The following is a 22,999-nucleotide window of genomic DNA, read 5'->3' on the forward strand; positions in this document are numbered from 1 at the left end:
CAGACAACTAGCACAAGTGCAATGCCCCATTCATCATCACTAAAGGATGGTGAGCTCTTCTTTATATTGATGTAGCACATGAAGCAAGGATAACAGCCTGTTCTCTAAGGAAACCAATATACGGAAATCTTTTGGTCATATTAGCCCCATAATAAAGTGAAAATATTACATCGACTTGCTTTACGCTATTTACAGCACTGGTGCCATCACCCAGAGACAGCTGAATGGTCGCAAGCTTGATTAATTCATGGCCAATGACAATGTGTTCCGTGTGGTACAGCTTTTCAAGGATCTGTAACATCGTTAATAAAAGAGTTCATCAACAACTAGCAATTTGTTTGAAAAAGCCCTTTCTTTATGAAATTGATAGTTTTGGGCTTATTAATTTTCAAATTACACTTTCATGCCTCTTATCCATTTCCCTTTAGCAAGGTAAAAAAAGACTGCAGCATTTTAAAAGTATATGTAAAAACTATAAAAAATAGTCTTTACTTTTGTCAAGATACGTATCCAAATCTAATAAAAAATGATACGTATTACCTATCCAAACTAAACGCAATGAATATGTAAAATGTACATTTTCAATTTATCAAGATACGCATCTAAATATACGCTATCAATAAGGAAGTAAAAGATTCAAATTCGTTATTTAAAAACTAAGGAGCTCAAAACTTTCAATACCATAACTAGGGGTTTTTTCATACAAATTGTCCGAACCACAAGACTTTAAGTTTAAGATAATAAATATGCAACATTGGCTTTCTATCAAGTTGAAGAGGAAAAGCTATCAATGCATCATCCTTGTCCAAGCAATAATCTATATATATAGTTTCAAAATGAGGGCTAAAATTCAGCACTAACATCCAAAGACCAGGTTCAGTTTTTCAGATTAATTGATTTATCATTGTTGCTATCATGGTACATGTATTAAATTCATATTACTACTAATGGTGTCTCATTTATGAGAACATCAAACATGGGATGATCAGCTACATGCATTTTGCAGGTATGCAAAACCAGGAAAACCACATTACATTTACTTCCAACAAAAGTAAATGAATATAACAATCTACCTTAATTGATGCTTTGCAATGCTTCATTGCACTTTCCAGATCTCCCATCCTGACAAAAGCCTCTGCAATGTAGTCTTCAGACTGGATTAACGAATACATCAGTTAAAACTTAAGACTTTCACAATGATTTTCACTAAATCAATCAATATTAAATGCTGCTGTTCAACACATTCTACAATTGCACCCATACTTTTAACTTTTAAGTCACTTCTTTGATAAGAAATTTGCACAACTGCCATAAAAAGTATGGAAATAACAAAAGTTAACATTACCAAACATGTACATTCAAGTTCAAGATTAGTTATCTAACCATGTAAACAAACTGACCTGAGCAACAGCCTTGCTATATGGATGTTTTACTGATCTGAGGCAACTAAGAGATTTCAATGCATTTGACATAATAACTTGTGGAACTTCTTCCAGAACTACAGAATCCTTCATCCTGTCAATGTATGCATACATGTCTTTATATCGACCAACAACTGAAGGTGAAATTAGCCATGCATGATCAAGAAAACCTTACCTATTGATACTTGACATAGCATTATTTGTTGCAGCAATGGCAGAATCCATCTCAAGCAAAGAGCCACAATTTAGGCAATATCCAGGGTTAATGTGGGATGTGAAACCAGATTTTTGGAGCAGCTTGATTGCCACATTTCCAATGTCTTCATTGTTGGAAACCTTGTGAGATGTGAAATTCTTCAGACCGGAGACATGATTGATGAGTCAATGATAACTCATCATAATTAAGACTATGTAAGCAAGAAACTTCATGACAAGGTAAAGATTGCATACTGGCAAAGATAACTTGCAAACACGAGATGCTCTAGATACTTGAACAAAATCATCTCCAAAAACTTTGTGATGAGTCATTTCCACTACTGCACCAAGACAGTTAGATTGAGGACAGTGGAATGCATTAATGACTAGGTCTGAAAGATTTAACTTTGAACAACTCGAGCACTGGCATTTGAAGAAGTATTGCTCTTCCAGTGATTTCTGTCTCTCCAGAAGATCCATCTGCCCAACCTAAAATATGAGGAAGCAAGGCACAAGTGAGGGAGGGCACTGTTAATATATGATCAGAGAACAGTAAATATTATATTACCTGGGGACCATATGATAACTCAAGTGGACACCATGCTGGTACAAGTTCTGTTGACCGTATTAAAAGGGTACGCGAAAGAAAATACGCATGAATATTTGGCTGGCATGAGTGATTAAAAAAACTTCCAGTAGAATAAATAGCTTGGCCTACCCTAACCTGTAGGTCAAACCAAGTACGATTAAATAAGAATAGAAATCACATTTAGATAATCTAAACCATGATGTCAAATTCCTTGGTAAAAATGACACCGAGAATATCATAAATAATATTACCATGCACACATATTTCTAGTATCTTTACAAGATCTTAGTCAAAATACTATCAGCAGCAAAATTATCTGTTTTCAAAGTATCTTTCCCTGTGTGTGTGTGTGTGTGTGTGTGTGTGTGTGAGAGAGAGAGAGAGAGAGAGAGAGAGAGAGAGAGAGAGAGAGAGAGAGGCCCTCTGAATTTCAAGGTAATCTAAGGGATGTATGATAGGACGGTCTTATGCCATCTGTTAATAACCAGGATGACTTTTGAACTCAACTCAGGGAACACTTTGAGCAGGTCCATTGTAGCCCTATGATCAATAAGGATAAATCAGCAAAAAAGAAATATCTTAAACAGAAGGCAATTTTCTTTTTCTGTCATTTTTGTACATTCATTATAAAAAAATTGCGCACATGCCCGTCACCATTTGATCCGCCCGTGTCAATGCGCCGACCATCATCCCCATCCCCCACGCCCCTACACCAAAAACCCACTTTCTCTCCGTTTATTTTTTATTCACCTCCCCACTTGCTTGTGCACCCACCCTATCCTGACACCATTAGAGCTGCCCCCTTTCCTTCATACACCACCGACGGGCGAACTCAGTTTGTGTGCAAAGGAGGACCTCAAACCACATCCATCTCCCACTTCTCTCTTTTGCTGGAAAATTACCTCATCTCTCTCTCTCTCTCTCTCCTTGGTCGGGTTGCCGTCGCTGGTAGGATCTTGGTAACGACCTGTGCGACAAGTTTTTTGGTGAGCCCTCTTCCCCTCATTTTTATTGAGTGGTGTAGGAATGTGTGCATTTTCGGCTTTGGCTTCTCATTGCCATCGAACGAGTTCTGACCACAACCTTCAAGGTCAAGAAGCTTGTGGGAGTTGAGTACCGCAATTGGATCCTTCCTGTCCATTGGTGAGACCCAAGTTAGCCCAACCGGCCATTGGTGTTGGCGTCTTTTTTTCCACCATTGTCCTCCGCGAACCGCCCCGACCTTCAACGCCATTTTCCAACACCTTATTGTGTCGTTTCTTCCCTCCATAACGCCAAACCCATCTCGACCTCCACTCTCTCCTTTCTCATCGCACCAGTGGCCACCCAGTGGTTGTCGGGCTCTACGAGTTGAGGTCATCTTCTCTGGTGATCCTCCCTCTTCCCTTGCCTCTCTTGGTTGCCCGACAACAAGTAGTCGTCGGGGTCCTCTTCTCCCATCTCTTGTTGCTAGGTGCGAGCAAGAGAGGGAGATGAACTCCCTCTCTACTGGGTGTGGGTCAAGTGAGCCCAAGCCCCTTTGCAGGCTGGGTTGGGCTTGGATGGCCCGAGCCTATCTGGGCTATGGGCTGGTTAGCTCAAGCCCATTAGAGGTTGTAGGTTGAGCAAGCCCGAGCCTACGTGCATTTTCGGCTTGAGCCTTAGCCCGGCCCATCATTGATAGTTTTAGATTTTTCAATTATTTATTTAATATTATAAATCGAATAGTAACTCAACATTTGTCACAGATATCCCTAGGACCAGCACAAGCCCCAAATAAATTGAGATTAGACTGGAACATTGTTGTCACCAAAGGGAAATTAGCAAGCAGACTATATTCTCTTATTATTATTGCTTGATATGATGTGCTAGATATACATTGGAGTAGCTTTTAACATGATAGCTTTAGTATTTGTGGTTGCACATGATGATTTAGCATAATAGTTGATATGATTGTCTTTACTATGATTTCTGCGTATTGCTATTAGCATGCTCATGTATGATAATCCATGTTACTCCATGATAATAAAGTGTTCCATTATGTTTAATTGTGATATATAATATTAACACATGTGCACTACAATAAATCGTGTATGGCTTCTATATTTCGACAGTACCTGACGCCTCCCCAGTTAGGGTAACAGGCACAGAAATTAAATTATATTATTATATAGTAGGACCCATGCTTGAGGCCTCAATCTTTGGATCCCAGAATATTAGACGCGCCATTCGTTGGGTTAGACAGTCAATTATACTATTGATTAACGAGAGTGAAACTCTTTAGAGTATTTAAGTTGGAGATCAAAAGTAAGATGACGCAAATCTAATGGTATCTCATGACGCAGGATATCCTTCAGCGGCAGTTCATGATTTCCACAGGCGGTGTGTAATGTTGAGCCGAGGGCTTAGGTGGGTAGCACTGAGGTACGATGCCAACTCATAGTGATTGGCCCATGAATGAGGTCCTAAGTTTGTGGCAACAATAATTAGTCAGTTGTTCGATGGATAACGGTAGATAATTCTATAGCTAGAATCTACCCTCTCTTGGGACATTAATGTCAGATGAATATAGGTTATGGCCGGTGGGCCTGTCAGGCGTGTTGAGTAGTCGTGGTGGGTGTGGATTGAATTAGCATGCGTCAGGTCAACCCATGGTAACCAAAATATTTGTGTGCATGATTTATTACTATCACAATGTTCAACTATTTAGATATCCATGCTCTTTTCATATTAGTTGTACTTACATCTAGGTTATCATGCGAGCATAGTGTCACTTGCTAAGCATTAGATTTATCTATATTTGACATATATTATAGATTGACTATCATCATGATAGGAGCTAACCCATCCGGCAAATACTCTCCCCCTTTGTCACTCCCCTCGACTCTCCCGTTCATTTGGATTCTTTCCCCGATCATCTACGCTCGATTTGTTGATTGATACATCCTCCTTGTCATTGAGCTTCTTCCCACCGAGGTGAACCCAATACATCAACTCCGAGCGAGTCTGCACCTTGTTAGAGTCTGTTAACGTAGTTGCTACCAGCTGTTGACGATGGGGACCGCTAGTAGCCATCTCCTTCTATCTCGGCTTGTCAAAGGAGAGTAAGGGGGTTGGGTGTGTGTGGGTTGGGTCGTTGATAGCCTAGCCCGAGTTAGGCCCAACCAGAGCCCGATTACTAATAGGTGGGCTGCAGGTAGCCCAGATTGAGTAGCGCTTGGTTTGGGCTATAGCCCAAGCCAAGGTGGTCTTGCAGCCCAACTCAAATTGGGCTTGAGTTAGGTTGCGACTCAGCCCAAGTTGTTTGTGGGTTAAGCCTTAGACCTGTCCTAGTAAAATACTATTAGTGGGGCACTAGATTGGTTGCAGCCCAACTCATTGTTTTGTTGGGCCTTAGGCTGGTCCAAGTGGGTTTGATTGATCTCTAATTTATTTTAACTTATTTTAGTCATTTTGTTTAGTCGACCTTGTCATTTTTTGGGCCACTTAGCATTAATCATCATTAGTGTATAGTTTTGTTTATTACAATAATTGTTATAATTCACATTAATTAAATTGTGGATCGGAGGATAACTCTATTGATTACTCTCAATGACAAATTAGTTCTATGTGGACATAGAGATTGTTAATCTTGTTTAGCATGGTTCAGTATTTAGTAAAGTAAGCTAAATAAATATTATCTATTATAATTGTTACAAATCGATAATAATAAGCACAATAGTGAATATGAATGTATTTGCATTAATTAATTATAACAGTGTATTAGACCATTATTGTTATTATATTATACTAATTCTACTTGAGCAATATCTGTAAGAATTCTCAAGTGGACCTGCCCGAACCTATAGCGACAATTTGTGGCATATTTAAGTAATTAATTTTAGGTAGGTTAAGTACTTATGCTTTAATTTCTTTCATTTTCTTAGTAGATCTATTACCATATAAGAATGATCAAGTGGTATAGGAGGAGTCGGTTAACTAAGAAGTAATGTCAGATAAGTGAATCATTTATAGCCTAGGAGTAATATTAACTATTGAAGTGATGTTCTATTTTATGCTTCATCACATCAATGTCATGCATGTGTATATGCTTATCTACTAGTCATCATAATTATGTTTATTTATGGTTCATAATTTTGTATAGAATTATCGAGTGTATATATTGTGTATGATAACTTTGATGAATATGTCATATAATTGATGATGTCAACCAGTGCACTACTTGCATGTTTAACTATGCAATTAAGTCTTCTCTCAGTAGTGTCTGACATTTTACTTGCTCAGCTTGGGGGTCAAAGGACAAAATGTATATATAGTACCTACATTTATATTGGCAAGAATTGAGATCGCTGAAAGGAGACTATCGGGCATCCATACGTCTATTTGAGCGACTGTGAACACTGTCAAATACGGAGATTAAAACACTGCATGATCTTTAACATATGATTAAGAGATATGGGTTATGGCTCTAATAATATCATATGACGCAGGGTTAGGCCATCCTTGAGCGATGGCTTACGATTAATACTGTATAGAAACATTGATCGACAGGTCATCTGGAAACCACGTGGGTTCCATCCACATAAAGGAGCATACCTTTTTAGTGGCAGGTATTTGAATTTTCTTTCCATCCATTAATTTAGATCTACGAGGTTCTTTTACATAGGCCCACATATTAAGTGATAAATATCAGAGAAATGGAGTATAACTAGATTATAACTGGATCTTTTTACCCTCCAAGAACATTTGATTGACTCTATTTCTAGAGCTTAAATGCCGTATGACAACAGTAAGAAATAACTCGATAATTCAAACTAACCTGCTCTATGCTACTAATAGGCATGATATTTGTTGCAGAAAGCTTTTGATCCTTCTTGAAGTTCGCCACTCTGTCTGCAGATTGTATATGGACAATAGCCATGGAATTGACCCTAATTTGGCATATTAGCAAAACCAACTGTAGAAAAACACTCACAATAAGAATATAAATTAAGCTAAGAAAAAGAGTAGAAAATCATTTTCTTTTCCAACTATGATTAAAACATTAAAATTTGACGATCAACATTAATGCCTAAAAGATCACAAGCATAAAGTAATGATTTTCGACCCATAATGAGAAATATAATCCTCAAGACATATACAGCAAGCTATAAGTCCCAAGCCTCTCCAAGAAGTCAACTAGAACGGGGCCTAAATGTTGAAGATTACCTTTGCTACAGAAGCTTCACTGCATGGATGATCCGACCTATAATATTGTTGGAGACAGAATGACAGGACAACAGCATATATATGAAACTCCAATTTGCTAGCAGGAGAAATTTGGTCATAGTGGTGAACAAGATCCTATCAATCAACAAAACTGGTAATTTAGCTTAAACAACGTTTCAATTCAATATGTTAACAACACTAAAGAATTTGGAGTCATGATCCAAGAGAAATTAGTGACACTTACCAAAGTTTCAGCAGAATTAGAGACCTCAGAAGATCTTTTTGCTATACACTTTGCCATTATTCTACCGGCCAAAACTATGTCAGATGGTAAAACAGCAGACCAATGTGTACCTCCACACTCATGTCTATGTTCAGGAACATGCTTGAAGTTCACCTTTGTTGAAACATCTTTGGTATAATTTGCAGAAATGGCACCTGCAAAGCACTCTGCGAAATCCGCTGCATGATTTTTTTCTGCAGGAGAACAGGCTTGGCTCCAACAGAGGTATTCTCCACCAGCTAGTTCCTGACACTTCTGGGAGCAGTAAATGGGTATTGTACATGTTGGACAGAACAAAGTATCTGCAGGAACTTCATTGAAGCAAAAATGGCAATGGGTCTCTCGGCAGGATTTTGTCACAATCTACAGATAAATGTGACAGAGATATGCATCAATATGTGAGAAAAGAATCAGAAACATGGATATATGAATAGAAAAAAGAAAAAAGATGAGACTGAGACATGAATGTATTCTGATGATACATGAGCAAACGCAAATGTGGATATATGAGTAAAACAATAACTAGAAAGTTCTCCTATGTATAGTGTGAATTTTCTGATCCAATAAATCTTTTGTTACAATGAAGGATTATCGTGAGGAAACTACCACAAGAACAGAGGTATTGGTGATGATATATTGCTTAGGCAATTAGGAGACTCTTCAGGTCTAAATACTCCCGAGTGCAAGTGTCCAAGTGCCCCAAAATCCAACAAAATCATATTTGGAGTTTCTGATGGATATTTCTTCATGATAAAGAGTATCTTTGAATTTCCTAAATTGTATTAACTCCTAAGTGTCCAGACACTAAACAAACTCAGAATTTGGACAACACAATGGATATTAAGCAGTTATAGAATGATTCCAGTATTCCACTAATGTTTGGTAACAGTGCTATTCAGACAATGACCCTCATTTATACATCATACAACAGTACAACATAAGATAGCTTAAGAAAATGTATCTTAATCATACCGCCGCAAGAGGTTCTTCAGTGTGAAGCAGTGAAGCTGGATGTATATCCTTTGGAGAAGCCATTCCTCTGCCTTTAGTAGGTGTTGACACACATTTTAGTACTAAATCATGTGAGCCGGCTGTCACAAGGACAAATATCATTTTTTTTAAATAAAGGGACATGACTGGCTACAAACAGTTCCAAATGATTATTCTGCTAGTGCTAACATATAGGCAAGCAAGCAAACTGCCAATCTGACATGCATAACAAAGTAAATTAATATAAATTGTCATGCAGGTAGGAATGCCAAATCCTTTTCATGAACCCTTCCTTATTTAACCTCATCATATTGGTAAAAATGAACATGTAATAAGGTTGACAAGAAAATGCTGAAATCTTGAGGGTACTAGTCCACTTGCTAAGTAACCAAAGCTTATCTACTAGACCTTAACAAAGTATACATGATTTCATATTTACTTTATTAATGATCTTTTCTCATAGTTTATGACTTGCAATAATAAGATCATAGAAATAATCATTAAAGATCCATGGAAACAATAAAACTTTTTTCTTTATTTTCTTTGTTGTCGTTAGTCAGCATATATCAAACATATAATATTGTTGACAACAAGAAAAAGTACAGAAACTTCAGATTCTGTAGAAGAAAACCTAAAGAAGCCAACTTATCATCATCTCTATCATTGCTTGATATGCTAGGTCCTTCTGTACTATCAAGTTTTCCCTGTAGCATCTTTAGCTCTTCCTTTATATTGCCTTTTCCAGAAGAAGTGCCTTCCATACTCAAGGCAATTTCCAAATCATGTACAGCAGCTCGATAATTATGTAAGGAAGCATTTACCTTCCCTCTCCTGTACCATGCCTGCAATTAGACAAATCCTAAGATGGAAAACTGATCTCCAACGACAGTGATAAATATTCACTAAAAAGTTGATCATAGAACTTGAATCAATAAAAGTGGTAGTATCATGACATCCATCTATGGATATAAATATAGTTTATTTACTTTAAATATATATATATTAAAAATCAAGTTTCTTCATTTGACATGTGTTGACCAATAAGATACTCACCAGTTTGGCTTGTCTGTGACATGTCCTTAAGAAAAAAAGTTAATAATGACATCAAAGCTTCTGTTCTTAACTTCGAACCAAACAATTGGATAGCTCTACAAACACTTCTTTGCTAATTGTTTCAATTATAGCTCTTTGGTTAATACTAGCTTTTCCAACTGTCTTCCATCAAATTAATTTATATTTTCTTGCTTATCTACTGCCACCACAAATCTGAGAACTACCTCCCTCAATAGAGCTTCTTATAACAAGCCTACCTTGTTTCAACCACTTCTCTATTATTTTGCATTTGTTCATGTGACTTCTGCCACTTCCCTATCCTAATTAATACCACCACTAAATCATCCAGGCTTCTATCTTGATCTTCATTATGTAGAGTTTCCATGTAGCCTAGCATTTTCAATTGTATAACATTACTGACCTCATTTCTGTTTCACATGGTATTCATTGGCCAAATGACATCCGAAATGAACCACTCTGTCACTGTTGTTATCTCTTACTGCATATGAAAACCAAAGGAAAAAGGTGCAAAAGATCAGGTCAGTTCCTTTCCTTAACAAATCAACTCCTAGATTTTACCTCGTCTTTTCTTGTTGAGAAATGAGTATTGCATAATGAGTGGGCCCTGCTAATTGCTCAACAATAGATTGGATGGAGAATGAATATCCTTGACCTATGAAGCAAACTTATATAAGGATAGCAAAGCAGCAAATATGCATAAATAACTAAATATACTATCTTTATATGTTTGTTGTTAGAAGTTCTACAGTATATAAACAATGGATATAAATAAACAGATAATAAGATAGATTTTACGATAAATTTGAAATGTATGACAAGGTATCTAATACAACTTGTGCAAGTTGTTAATTAATTAATACAACCTTAGGTTAGGGTTCACTCAAAAGGATTAGAGGATGGCCAAAACAAGGAAGGAAGGTGAACCCAAGCCTTGGGCGCCCTGGTCTAGCCGGCTGAACTGATTCTGGCTGCCTAGAGTTTTCGGGTGTCTTTTGCCCTTTGGATGTGAATCTGGACCTGCCACTCAATTGGATGATGGGTTAAGGTCTTAGTAAGAGTTGACTATGGAGATGGCTCAAGGTTTAATCCTAGAGATAGGTCAAATAGGCAAAAGCTCTAGGCTCAACGGGTTTGCCATGGGCTGAATTAAGTTGGCCATGGCTTGGGATTTGCCCTCTACATGTGAGAGAGTGCCATGGCCTAGGATTGGCCAACCTAGAGTGAGGGCAACCCTAGGTGGTGGATAAGGCTAGTGAACCAGCTAGGACCGATGGCGATTGGGTGGTGGTTGCAGCTAGAAGATGGAGTGGCAGCTTGGGGGCTGATAAAGGGCTTCGGCCAGGGCCTGCCTGAGGCATGGAGTGTTGGGGTTGGCTGCAAGGATGTGGTGGTGCTAGTAGTGGTATAAAGACCAAGAGTGGAGATGGTGTGGCTCGGTGGTGCAGACACCACATTCACGCATATGTACTCATGCGACGCAAGAAGGGCAACCCATTCAGTGACGCTTTGATTGAGCAATGAGTCATGAGGGAAATATTTCACATGAGGGTATTTCAGTCTTTTGCATGAGGGTTTTTATCTTTTGTCCTTTTTAGGATTTGCCTAAATAAATGTGTATTGTGTTATGCCTAATCAAAAGGGTTTACACATTCAGTGACGCTTTGATTGAGCAACGAGTTGTGAGGGAAATATTTCACATGAGGGTATTTTAGTCTTTTGCATGAGGGTTTTTAAATCTTTTGTCCTTTTTAGGATTTGCCTAAATAAATGTGTATTGTGTTATGCCTAATCAAAAGGGTTTACACATCATAAATCCCAAAGAATTTGAAAAGGGAGGCAAACTAAGGATTCGTCGTGTTTGCCTTATCAGCCCATGAAGTGGAAAATCATACTATTATTCCACCTTCGGAAGAAGCAGCTCCTCTTTTGGCAAAATTTCAACATGTTTTCCCTAAAGATCTACCAGGCCATTTGCCGCCCATGCATGATATTCAACATGCAATTGATTTAGTCCCTGGAGCCTCTCTTTCTAATTTGCCTCACTATGGAATGAGCCCCACTAAACATGTTGAATTACAATGACAAGTAAATGAGCTGTTAAATAAGGGATTCGTTTGTGAGAGACTAAATCCATGTGATGTCCCTACCTTACTCCAAAAGGATAGCTCGTGGCACGTGTGCATCAATAGTTGTGCTATCAATAGGATAACAATCAAGTATCATTTTCAAATCCTTAGACTTGATGACAAGCTTAATATGATGGTTGGAGCTACAATTTTTCTATAATCAACTTAAAAAGAGGTTACCACCAGATTAGAATCTGTCCAAGAGATGAATGAAAAACTGCATTTAAATCGAGGATGGCTTATATGAATGGTTGGTGATGTCTTTTGGACGCTCTAATTATATTATGATTGTAGTGACATAAGTGCTTGAACCACTCATGAGCAAATTTTCAGTAGTGTACTTTCATGATATCTTGATTTATAGCCACTTTAAGAAACAACATTTATATCATTTGCATCAAGTTTGCTTCACTTTTCGCACTTCAAACCTCTACGCTAATGAGAAAAAGTGCTCATTTATTGTAAATCGAGTTGTATTCTTAGGGTTTGTGGTCTCATCCAAAAGAATATGTGCTGACTCGTAGAAAATCAAAGCAATTGTTGATTGGCCTAAACCCAAAAACATTCATGACATTAATAGTTTTAATGGACTTGCTACATTCCATCGTCGTTTTATCCATGAGTTCAGTACAATCATGTCCCCAGTTACTGATAACCTAAAAAATGGTGACTTTCAATATCGATCTACAAATAAAGTTTTTGAGGAAATCAAGCGGAGAATGACAGAAGCTCCTGTTATGCGCCTTTCTAATTTCTATAAAGCTTTTGAAGTAGAGTGTGACACCTCGGAGATTATTGGATATGCAGCATCCTTTCAAGAACGTCATCCTGATGCCTATTTTAATAAAAGTTAAATGAGGCAAAATAAAATATTCCACGTATGATAAAGAATTTTATGCGGCCGCTTAATGCTCGACATGGTCGTTAGATTGAATTTTTACAAGAATACACGTTTGTTCTGAAACATATGCCTGGAATTAAAAAACAAAGAAGCTAATGCGCTCAATCAAAGGACCAATCTTCTTTCCATCACAAGTATCACTATCACGGGATTTGACAAGTTAAAAGAAGATTATGCCTCATGCCCTGATTTTGGAGAAGCCTACCTCACCTTGTCAAATAATGTGAATGTATCTCAGAATAACTACTTCCAAACTGATTATTATCAAGACCAACAAATTTTGCATTCCTCGTACATTCGTACGTTTCTTAGTTTGAAAAATTCACGTTGGTGGCCTTTCCAGACATTTTGGACAGGATAAAACCATTTAAAAAGTGGAACACCAATTTTATTGGCCAAGTCTCAAATTTGATGTAGCCAAAATAATCAGTCAACGTCGTACCTGTCAATTGGTCGAACATCACAAACAAATCACTTGTGTCAAGATGTGAGTATGAATTTTGTACTTGGTTTACCATGTACTTTTTCGCAAGCACGACTCAATCTTTATGGTGGTAAATTGTCTTTCTAAAATGGCTCATTTCATTCCGTGTGTTAAAACCTCTGACGCTTCAAACATTGTGAAACTCTAGTTTAATCATCAGATCAAACTACATGGTTTACCTAAAACTATTGTGTTAGATCAAGATGTTCGATTTATGAGTTACTTCTGAAAAACTTTGTGCCATATAGTAAGCACAAAACTAAAATTTTCAATGGCTTATCATCCTCAAACTGACAGCCAGACAGAGGTTATCAACCATAGCCTGAGCAATTTTTTATGTTGTCTTGTAGGTAATCATAATAGAAACTGAGATTTCATTCTTCCTATAGCGTAATTTGCATTTAATAGCTCCATTAATAGGTCTATAGGCATGAGTTCATTGGGGTTATCCATGGGTAAAAGCTCGTAAACATTTAGACCTTCCTATGTCTCCGCATTCTAGAGTATCAAAATCTGCAGAAGCATTTGCATATCATATCTATTCATTGCATTAAGAGATAAGTGAATCGCAGCTAGTAATATTCAATATAAACTACAGGCCAATTTGCATCGACGTGCAAGAAATTCCATGTTTGAGGTTATGGCATGATTCGTATTAGACCCGAGCAATTTTCTTCGGGTACTGCACGGAAATTGCAAGTCTATAATGCTGGACCTTTTTGGATATTGACAAATGTTAGACCTAATGTTTGTGTTATAAATATTCCCTCAGATTATAGCATATTAGGCATTATTAGCATTAGCTGAACTTTTAATATCAAAGATTTAGTGGCTTATAAACCACATGTATAGATTCTTGATGATCCTTATGATAGCTATTTCTACCCCTCCAGATATACATACATTAAACCCTACCACTTACCTTTCTCCATCTGCACAAAAAGAAAAGATAGAAGTTATTTTAAATGAACAAGTAACATATGACGCTGATGGAGATGTTCACTGATTCCTAGTCCGATGAAAAGATCGCCCAAAGTCTGATAGCATGTGGATCACGCACAAAAAGTTTCAGTAAATAGATCATGACCTTTGGGAGTTCTACAAGAGCCACCTTCAGCTCAACTTGAGAAAATCGAGTTTTTCTCACCCCGGAAGAGTTGGTGCAGACACCACATTCATGCACATGTACTCACCCAGACGCAAGAGAGCAGCCCATCTAGTGACGCTTTGGTTGAGTGACAAGCCGTGAGATTCCATATGAGGATATTTCAGTCTTTTGTTTGCCTGGCTTTTTAGTCTTTTGTCCTTTTCAGGGTTTGCCTATATAAAAGCTTGTTATGCTATCATTTGGAGTTTAATGAAAATTTTGACATTTTTGAGATTATCAACTTTCAACCCATTGGTGGATTCCATGGGCTTTTCTTCTTTTCTCCATTGAAACTCTTGTTCTACATCATTCGACTGGGTGGAGGTGGTGATGGTGGTTGCGGCTTGGGTGTTTGCTAAGGGGGGTCTTGACCAAGGCAGTGGCTGATTAAGGAGGGTGGCGGTGCTGGTGGTAGGCTGGCTGGTCGAAAAAGGTTGGTGGTGCTAGTGGTAGGGTGAAGGCCTAATGTGGTGGTAGTAGTGGCTCGGCAAGGAGATGGTGGTGGCGAGGACAAAAGCCAATGCCTATGATTGGCCACCGCCGTCGGCGGCGATAGAGATGAAAGGTATATAGAAAGTAAGGATAGCTGAGGCAAAGAGAAACTAGATCCAACTTGACTAGGTTGTCCTCTAACTAAAGCAACCCATAAATTGGACTAAACCGTACATACTCAAACTAATTAATCAAACAAATAACTGAACCAACATAAGATGTAAAATACTCAACTTGGACTTAGACCATATCGTAATTCACCTTCCCTCAAAGTGAGTACTCAGTAACCTAATCATGCAAGCTGGCTCAATCATCCAAGTCTAGATTGATCATCGAAGTCATACAAGCTAGCTATATCATCGAGTCATGCAAGGCTGCAAGCTACCACGGGTCTAGGTCTGGTCTTGGGTGGTTGAACCAGTTGACACATGTCCACCGTAGCCATGGGTGGTCGAGCCCCACTCGCATGCGTTCGCCTTGGTTACGTGTGGCTAAAAGATGTCCTCCAAGTCCCCGGTTGTCCATGGTAATTTCCAGACCTTCCAAAGCTCCCAAAACTTTTCTTCCATCATCCTAGCTATTTAGAAGCCGAATGCAAATGAGTGTGGCCAGCCGCTTTCACCACGACTTGGATGTTGTGGCAAAGTCTGCCAATATGAGTCGGAGCTTTGGCATGCCTTGACCCAATAGAGGCAAATCCAAACCCAATAGGAGTGAGCCTATTGGAGTAGTGAGAAGTGTCGGAACAAGGCTTGACTCAAGTCTAGGCTTGGGCACATCCTAGACGCAAGAGGGAGTCCTAGTCGGGCTTGTGGGTGTACTCAAGCTAGGTTAATTTGGGTGGTGTCCTCCAGCTGGTGCACTAGTTGCTCTCATATCTGGTATGGGCAGCAATGATGGAAAGACTACATCTTCATGTTTGGATAGAGGTGGAGGTGGCGGCATAGGTCTACGCACTAGGATGGCTGTGATAAGCTTGATCGACAAACTGGCGATAGGTCCAAATCCACCTCAGCTGTTTATCTCGAGGAAGACACAGTTGTTCTCAATGATGGTTAACCTCAGCACATCATGTACATCATTGGATGAGGAGAGATTAGGTGTTGTTGGGTTCGACGACATCTCCTCAGGAAAGCCCACAATCTCGAGTTCCGACAATAAACCATACGACGCCATGATCAATGTCGAAGAGCTCAAATCCATGGTGCTCCTTGCTGCTACCAAAAAGGTGGTGGGCATGCTAAGAAATCTTGGCTCTTATACCAATCAATAAAACCCTAGGTTAGAGTTCTCCCAAAAAGACCAAAGGACCACCAAAATAAGGAAGGAAGGTGATCTCAACCTTGGGCGCCCTAATCTTGCTGACCAGAGCTTTCGGGTGTCTCATGCCTATTGGATGGGAATTTGAACCTACCGCTTAACTAGAGGATGGGTTAAGGTTAGTAAAAAGTTGGCTATGAAGTGGGCTCAAGATTTAGGCCTGGAGACATTAAATGGGTGACTATAGGTATGTCGTAAAGCGGGTGCAGCTAGAGCTTTAGGCCGGTTCAGGCCCTTAGGGATGAAGTCTGAGGCTAAAATTTAGTATGGAAATAGGTTAGGGTCTTAGTTAGAGATAGGATAGGATTTGGATAGGGTTTGGGCTGAGAAAAAAGACCAAACTCCCAAAAGCCCTGGATTAGGCAGTAGTGTCTGGGGTTTGCCCCTTGCGTGTGTAGACGTGCTAGGGGTTGGGGGTGGCCAACCTAGAGTGCGGACAACCCTAGCTAGGGTTTCCAAGTGGTTTAGATCAAGGAGGGTGGTAGGTGGTGGATAAGGCTAAGGAATCGGCTAGGATAGGTGGCAACTGGGTGGTTGCTATGTTTAGGAAATGGAACGGTAGCCTAGGAGGTTGATAGAGAGCTTCGGCCAGGGCCCCACCGAGGCATGGAGTGTTGGGGGGTGGCTACCAAGAGGTGGTGGTTAGGAGACTGAGAGTGGATGTAGTGTGGCTCGGCAGGAAGGAGGAGGTGGTGATACTGATTGTGGCTTGGTTGTTGTGGTAGTGTGGCTTGGGCTGAGGATGGGTCTCGACGAGAGTGGTAGCTAGTCGAGGAGGGTGATGGTGCTAGTAGTAGGATAGAGGCGGAGTGTGGTGGCCCAATAAGAAGATGGTGGTGGCAGTGGACACGGTGGCATGGTCAGAAGCTAGCAGGTATGATTGGTTGACGATAGTTTAGATGAAAGTTGCACATGAGGCACCATTTTTAAAAGTAGCCAAGGCGGCCGCCCGCCATGCAACCTGACGGCCTGCTAATGGCGAGCAGGCCACCATTCCTCGTTTTCTTCTTCTTCATTTTCACTTCTCTTTTTTTATTCCATCTTTTCTTTCTACCTTGGGAACCCATTTATTTTTATTCTCCCTCTACTTTGGAATCCATTACTTCTCTTTTCAAAGCATTGTGGTTTCTCAATGTAGAGAAGAGAAATGGTGACATAAGTTGACATGCTCCATATACACACACACACACACACACACACACACATACTTTGATAAAAAAGTATACACACACATACATATGTATATACATATAGTTAATTTGTGATTTTTTGTTGATATGGTTGTAAATTACTATTAAAAAATCTATATATGCTATTTTAATATATAAGAGCGCTTCCTCCATAACGTAAAGGTAATTGTTATCAATTGGCTTGATGAAAATCTAATAGTTAAGATCCTCAAGGATATAATATGAATACAAAAAATTAAAAGATATTAGTATATTACTGGTTCAATAGGTAATTAATTATTTTTAAAGTATATTACCTTGCACATTATTTTTGACAATTATATTATCTTAATAATTTATCAAGTAAAAGACATATATTCTTAACTAAGAGTAATATATATATATATGAATAAGGGTATTGATGCCGTTTTATAGTTAACTTGACGAAAGTTTAATTATATTTTATATCTTCGATTATTTTTTAATTATTTACATATATCTCTCATTAGTTTAAGATTGATTTAAACTAAAATTTAATAACAAATAGAGAGAGAATCATATTGAAATTGAAGTCTATTTCTAAATAATCAAATTTAAATTGTTTAGTATTAAATAATATCTCCTATAATTAAGCCATAAGCATACATATTATAATTATATCTAAGAAAGAAAAATCTTAACAGAAGAAAAAAAATGTGTAACTTGAAAATTACTGATGTGGGCATCATCTTCAATTTGACCAAAATAAAATTACTCGAATCCAATTTTGGTCTAATTGTTGATTTTTAATTCAAATAATCAATTGAATTAGTCAATTAACAGATATGGTAGCCTATATGCGGGGGATGTCCGTATTGAATTATTACCTAAATTGGGTTAGTCAATTTAGGTAAGGCTTAATCAATTAGGATCCTATTAGGAAATGAATTCCTATTAAAATCTCAATTGATAGTTATGGTAAGTGTATATGTGAGGGAAGTCCACATTGATTTATTACCTAAATTGGGTCAATCAATTTAGGTAACATGATCAATTAGAGTCCTATTAAGAAATAAGTTTCTATTAGAATCAGCTAGAATTAAAGTTGTTAACCTATTTAAAGGTTATTACATGATAAACAAAGACAAGTTGGAATAAGAATTATTTGAAGTCTCTCATTTTCTCTCCTACGGTCTTCTTCTCTCTCTCTCTCTCTCTCTCTCTCTCTCTCTCTCCCCCCCCTTTCTCCTACTCTATCTTAATATTCTTCTCTAATCTCTTCTACCTCCTCTATAAACCTCTTTTCTTCTTCAATCTCTACTTTTTTCGTTGGTTGCTGCTGCTGTCCAGAAGATTCCAGTAGTGAAAGAGGATCTTTGGATGCCCGGACGTGAAAATAAGGACTTGGTTTTTAAAGTAAAAGCACTACTATTTTATTTATTGGTAAACCTAAACTTTAAAGTCTTTCTTTACACCATATTTTAGGCATTTCTACTATCAACATACCTATTTGAGAGTTGAGGAAGCTACTGCAGTGGTTTTCTCTTCTTTCATCTAGTAGTGATCATTTTAATTAATTAACTTCTTATCAGTTATTGCTTACTATATTTTACTTTAGTTACTTGTTTGGGTCAATTGTTCTCCAAAACATTGCATTCATACTAGATTTGCATCAATTACGCATACATAATCTAATCTTCTTGACTAATATGTCATTTTCTTTTAACATAATATAGTTTTGGAACTAGAACTGGGTATAAAAAGTGGCTATTATAGTCGTTAGATTAAGATTATAAATTTTAGAGGGGTATTGAAGTATTTGCCAATATATAATATATATTATATATTAATATTTTTATTTTATTTTATCTATTAAAATGCTAGACCGCCTTGGCCCCGCCTTTTGCCTAGGCGGTGGGGTGACTGTCCGCCACCCGCAGCTGCCTTACAATACAATAATGGGAGGTCAGGATGACTAGAGCAAAAGAGAGACATGGGGGGGGGGGGATTGACTCAACTAGGACTGTCCTTCACATATTTCTAAAGGCTAACCTAGCTAACAAATTTAACTCGACTAGCAAACTCAGCTAGCACCCAACTAGAGCAACCATAAATCATACGTGGACTCAAACTAATTAATTGAACAAATAATTGAACCAAACATAATAAGCAAAGTTATCAACTCAAACTCAATGCAATCAACTCCGAACTCGGAGTCAGACTCAGTATGAATCATAACATTAACAACTACTTTGAGAAAAGTCATAAACAAGATTAATATGCTCAGCATCCAACCATCTTTGTGAAGATAAACATTCATAATTTGGGATAAATTGCTGTTGAAGGCATGATCAAAGAAAAACCAGATAGCAGGAAAAAGAATGACTGGAGCATATTCTTTGGTTCCTATACATTTTTAACTTGTGCCCCCACCAAATTAAAGAGAATGAAAAGGTTGGTTCGAACCTTCACATAACTAGGCGAAAGTGCAATGGCCCTGTTGCAGTCTCGTAGGCACTCCTCAAAAAGGCCCAATTTCTGGAAATCAGGAAGCCAAAAAGTGCAAGAACATCAAGAGAAAAATTACAAGTGATGGCCATTAAAATGATGGTGATAAAATTAAACAAAATGCATTAACATGTCAGATTGCTCATTTCCACTTTGTACATCAGTCTAAGCAGTTGTTCTACCTAAATACTTGTAATCTTTTCCCATATAATATCATGAGTTTAAAAACCTCGGAACTTACATGACAATTGTCAAATACCTCACAAGATTTTCAGATCAGCCCCACTATCTACACATTTTTCACTATTTCACTGATAGACTATATTGAACATTAAACTGCAACAAGATACAAGAGAGCATGTGCTTCATATCAGTCCTTCAGTTTTCCTTTTACAACCAGCACAAATTGCTTAACTTAGAAGTTTATTTCATGCAGAAGGTGAGGCAATTGGATCACATGTAGATCTTATATGTTTCCTTCTAAGTGAAAAAAACGGTCCATATAAACGTATGAAAATATTCAATAGATATAGGAATGCAAAGTTAATACACAAAAACTCACATGCATAGAAAAAGCTCGGTTAATGTACAGTGTTGCAATCAAGTTCGCTTCCATGTCATTAGATGTCATTGGTATATGTCGTAATGCCTGTTCAAACAGAGTACAATAAATTTAAAAAATTACAAGACCGAGGACATAAATTTAGAAACACTACGAAATCTTAGAGAAATAACCAATCCCAGACAGGGAGCAGAAATGTTGTGATCACCCACATAGCATTTTGATAAGAAAAGGTAAAGTAGCAACCTGGGAATAAAAGCCCAGCGCTTGGTGGAGATCCCCCTTTGAAAAGCAGTCGTTTCCCTTTATCTTAAAATCAAGAGCCTTTTCTTTTACCTTCTGACAAAGTGCCATCTCTGGATCCGTTAATTCCATAATGACCTAAATTCCATAGTTGTATCAATTACGTCGTCCAACACAAAACCAAAAAAGAAAATGGAAATCAAGAAGAGGCGGCCAAGTGGATGGAATTACTTGCTGAAACTGAGGTAGAGAGCGAAGGAATTCAAGAAGCGAAGAGCACGTGCGCAGGAGGTTCTCCGGTGTGCTCTCGGCGATCGCCTTCTTGAGATCGTTCGGAATGAGAGATTTCACCTTCTCCATCTCCAGCGACTTCTAGGGTTTCTCGAGCTCGAAAGAAAACAATTTCTTGATTCGGAGTTCTTTCTTACACTTTCCTTGGAATGGATGATCGAACGAAGGAGCGCGGAGACAATTAAAAACTCCTAAACCCCGCAAAAAACCCAACAACCAACTACAGTGGAAAAGAGATAAATCAAAGGTTCTATTCCAATTTTCATGGCATCAACTCGAGGTGGTTATAATATCACGCCGTCACGTGATCTCTCCGTCAGGTGGATAGTGATCCCACGAGTTTTGGGCCAAATTGGCCGCTCTCTTCCAAACTTTATTTATCAAAATAAATTACACCCAATTTCATACTAAAAAAACATTTATTTTAAAAATGATAGTAATTTTATTTTTAGACGAGTACAGCATCTTATTATCAAGTAAAACGCAGATTATTTTATTTCAAAATACTAAAAAAGTTTGGTGTTTTACTAGAAAAATAAATTTCTATATTTTTCACATAAATTATTAAATATATAAGCGTCTAATTATCGACAATGCTAAACTATTCAGATGTCGTAACTTTCTAATCAATCTTATATTTTAGATCTAATATATTGATACGAGAGAAACGAGTACCAGATATCGTCCTCTTTGACCTTTCCTTTGAAGCCTATGCCACAGGAAATAGGGCTGTTGACTGATCTACAGACATTGTCAAGATTTGTCATAGGTACAAGGGCTGGAAGCGGTATAAGCGAGTTGAAGGAATTAAACAACATCCATGGGGAGCTTCTTATTTCAAACCTGCATCTTGTTAAAAATGTAGAAGAAGCAGCAAAGGCAAATTTAACTGGAAAACGGTTCATCCAGAGGATGGATTTGTTGTGGAGAAGTTCTCTTGAAGTTGGACCAAAATCACATGGCACATATGTCCAGCATGAAGTTCTAGCACGTCTTCGACCTCATACCAACCTCAAAGAACTTAGTATAAATGGATATGGTGCTTCTGCATTTCCAACTTGGATAGGGGATGCAGCCTTCTCTAATCTAGTAACATTGCGCATCTCCAGTTGTAAGTGCGAGAGTCTCCCACCGCTCGGTGGGTTGCCACATCTCAGAAATCTCTACATAAGCAGAATGGATCACGTGAAGAGTGTAGATTGTTCATTTTGCGGCACTGACTTAATTAGATTTCCATCTCTAGAGAAGCTACATTTCGAGAACATGCCAAACTTACAGGCATGGCATGGAGATGATGATAATTGTTCAATGCCTTCTCTTCGTGAACTTGTCTTCAAGGATTGCGTTGACCTGCGGCAACTGAGGCACAATCTTACTTCCCTGACCAAGCAAACAATCGAAGGATCACCTTTGTTCATTGGTCTTCGGAAGTTTGAGTCACTCAAACATTTAGAAGTAAAGGTGGAGAGCGAGTGGATTTGGGATTCATGGCCTTGTCTTGCTTCTCTCTTCTCCCTGAAACTTAGCTGCTTGCCAACAAGAAAGATGCCCTCAGGATTGTCAAGGATTCATACTTCCATACAACACCTGGAAATCAGTCACTTCTATCAACTGTTATCACTGCCTGATGATTGCCTACCTCGTGGTCTGACATATTTTTCTATTAGCCACTGCCCTCACATTTGTGGTTTGCCAACGGGAATACAGCTCCTCAAAGCATTGGAAGACTTGAATATTCAGGACTGCAAGAATATTACATACCTTCCGGAGCTGGAGAACCTTACATCACTCGTAAGATTGGAGATCTCAGGCTGCCAGTCGCTTTCAGTGCTACCAAGCCTGCCCACCACACTTCAGTTCTTGAGTATCAATGACTGTCCTAAGCTTAGTCAGAACTGCAAAGATGAGAGAAACCCAGATCGAGTTAAGATCACACGCATCTTTTCAGTTTGGATTGACAAACAGCATGTGGTTTCTTCTTCTTTTGAGTCCCATAATATCTGACAAGGATAACACCAACTATATCATGGTAATAATG

At 38.3% G+C, this 22,999-nt stretch overlaps 2 protein-coding genes across 6 annotated transcripts; one reads left to right on the top strand and one right to left on the bottom strand.

Annotated features, from left to right (window-relative positions):
* Window positions 1-15: 15 nt before the first annotated feature.
* On the bottom strand, window positions 16-21,947 carry LOC140793573 (histone-lysine N-methyltransferase ASHR1). Of its 5 annotated transcripts, none has more exons than XM_073145112.1 (17): window positions 21,805-21,947; window positions 21,637-21,702; window positions 20,902-21,104; window positions 20,674-20,808; window positions 20,428-20,514; window positions 19,824-19,895; window positions 9,297-9,507; window positions 8,648-8,766; window positions 7,637-8,038; window positions 7,393-7,527; window positions 7,004-7,141; window positions 2,185-2,340; window positions 1,872-2,105; window positions 1,597-1,775; window positions 1,401-1,515; window positions 1,074-1,154; window positions 16-292 (listed from the first exon to the last, which is right to left on the bottom strand). In XM_073145112.1, exons 3-17 carry the CDS (start codon window positions 21,028-21,030, stop codon window positions 62-64), a joined length of 2,424 nt encoding a protein of 807 aa, XP_073001213.1. In that variant the 5' UTR covers window positions 21,031-21,104; window positions 21,637-21,702; window positions 21,805-21,947; the 3' UTR covers window positions 16-61. The 5 variants fall into 5 exon arrangements, with proteins under 5 accessions (XP_073001213.1, XP_073001211.1, XP_073001212.1 ...); XM_073145110.1 differs by having other exon boundaries at window positions 20,902-21,181; XM_073145111.1 differs by having other exon boundaries at window positions 20,902-21,181; window positions 21,637-21,697; window positions 21,805-21,926.
* LOC140793574 (putative disease resistance RPP13-like protein 1) lies at window positions 21,663-22,999 on the top strand. Its single transcript, XM_073145116.1, has one exon. The coding sequence runs from the start codon at window positions 21,673-21,675 to the stop codon at window positions 22,963-22,965; it is 1,293 nt and encodes a 430-aa protein (XP_073001217.1). The 5' UTR covers window positions 21,663-21,672; the 3' UTR covers window positions 22,966-22,999.

The sequence above is a fragment of the Typha latifolia genome, chromosome 8 (assembly GCF_019914945.1).
Source record: "Typha latifolia isolate L0001 chromosome 8, TyphaL0001v2, whole genome shotgun sequence".
In the NCBI taxonomy this organism is placed as follows: Eukaryota; Viridiplantae; Streptophyta; class Magnoliopsida; order Poales; family Typhaceae; genus Typha; species Typha latifolia.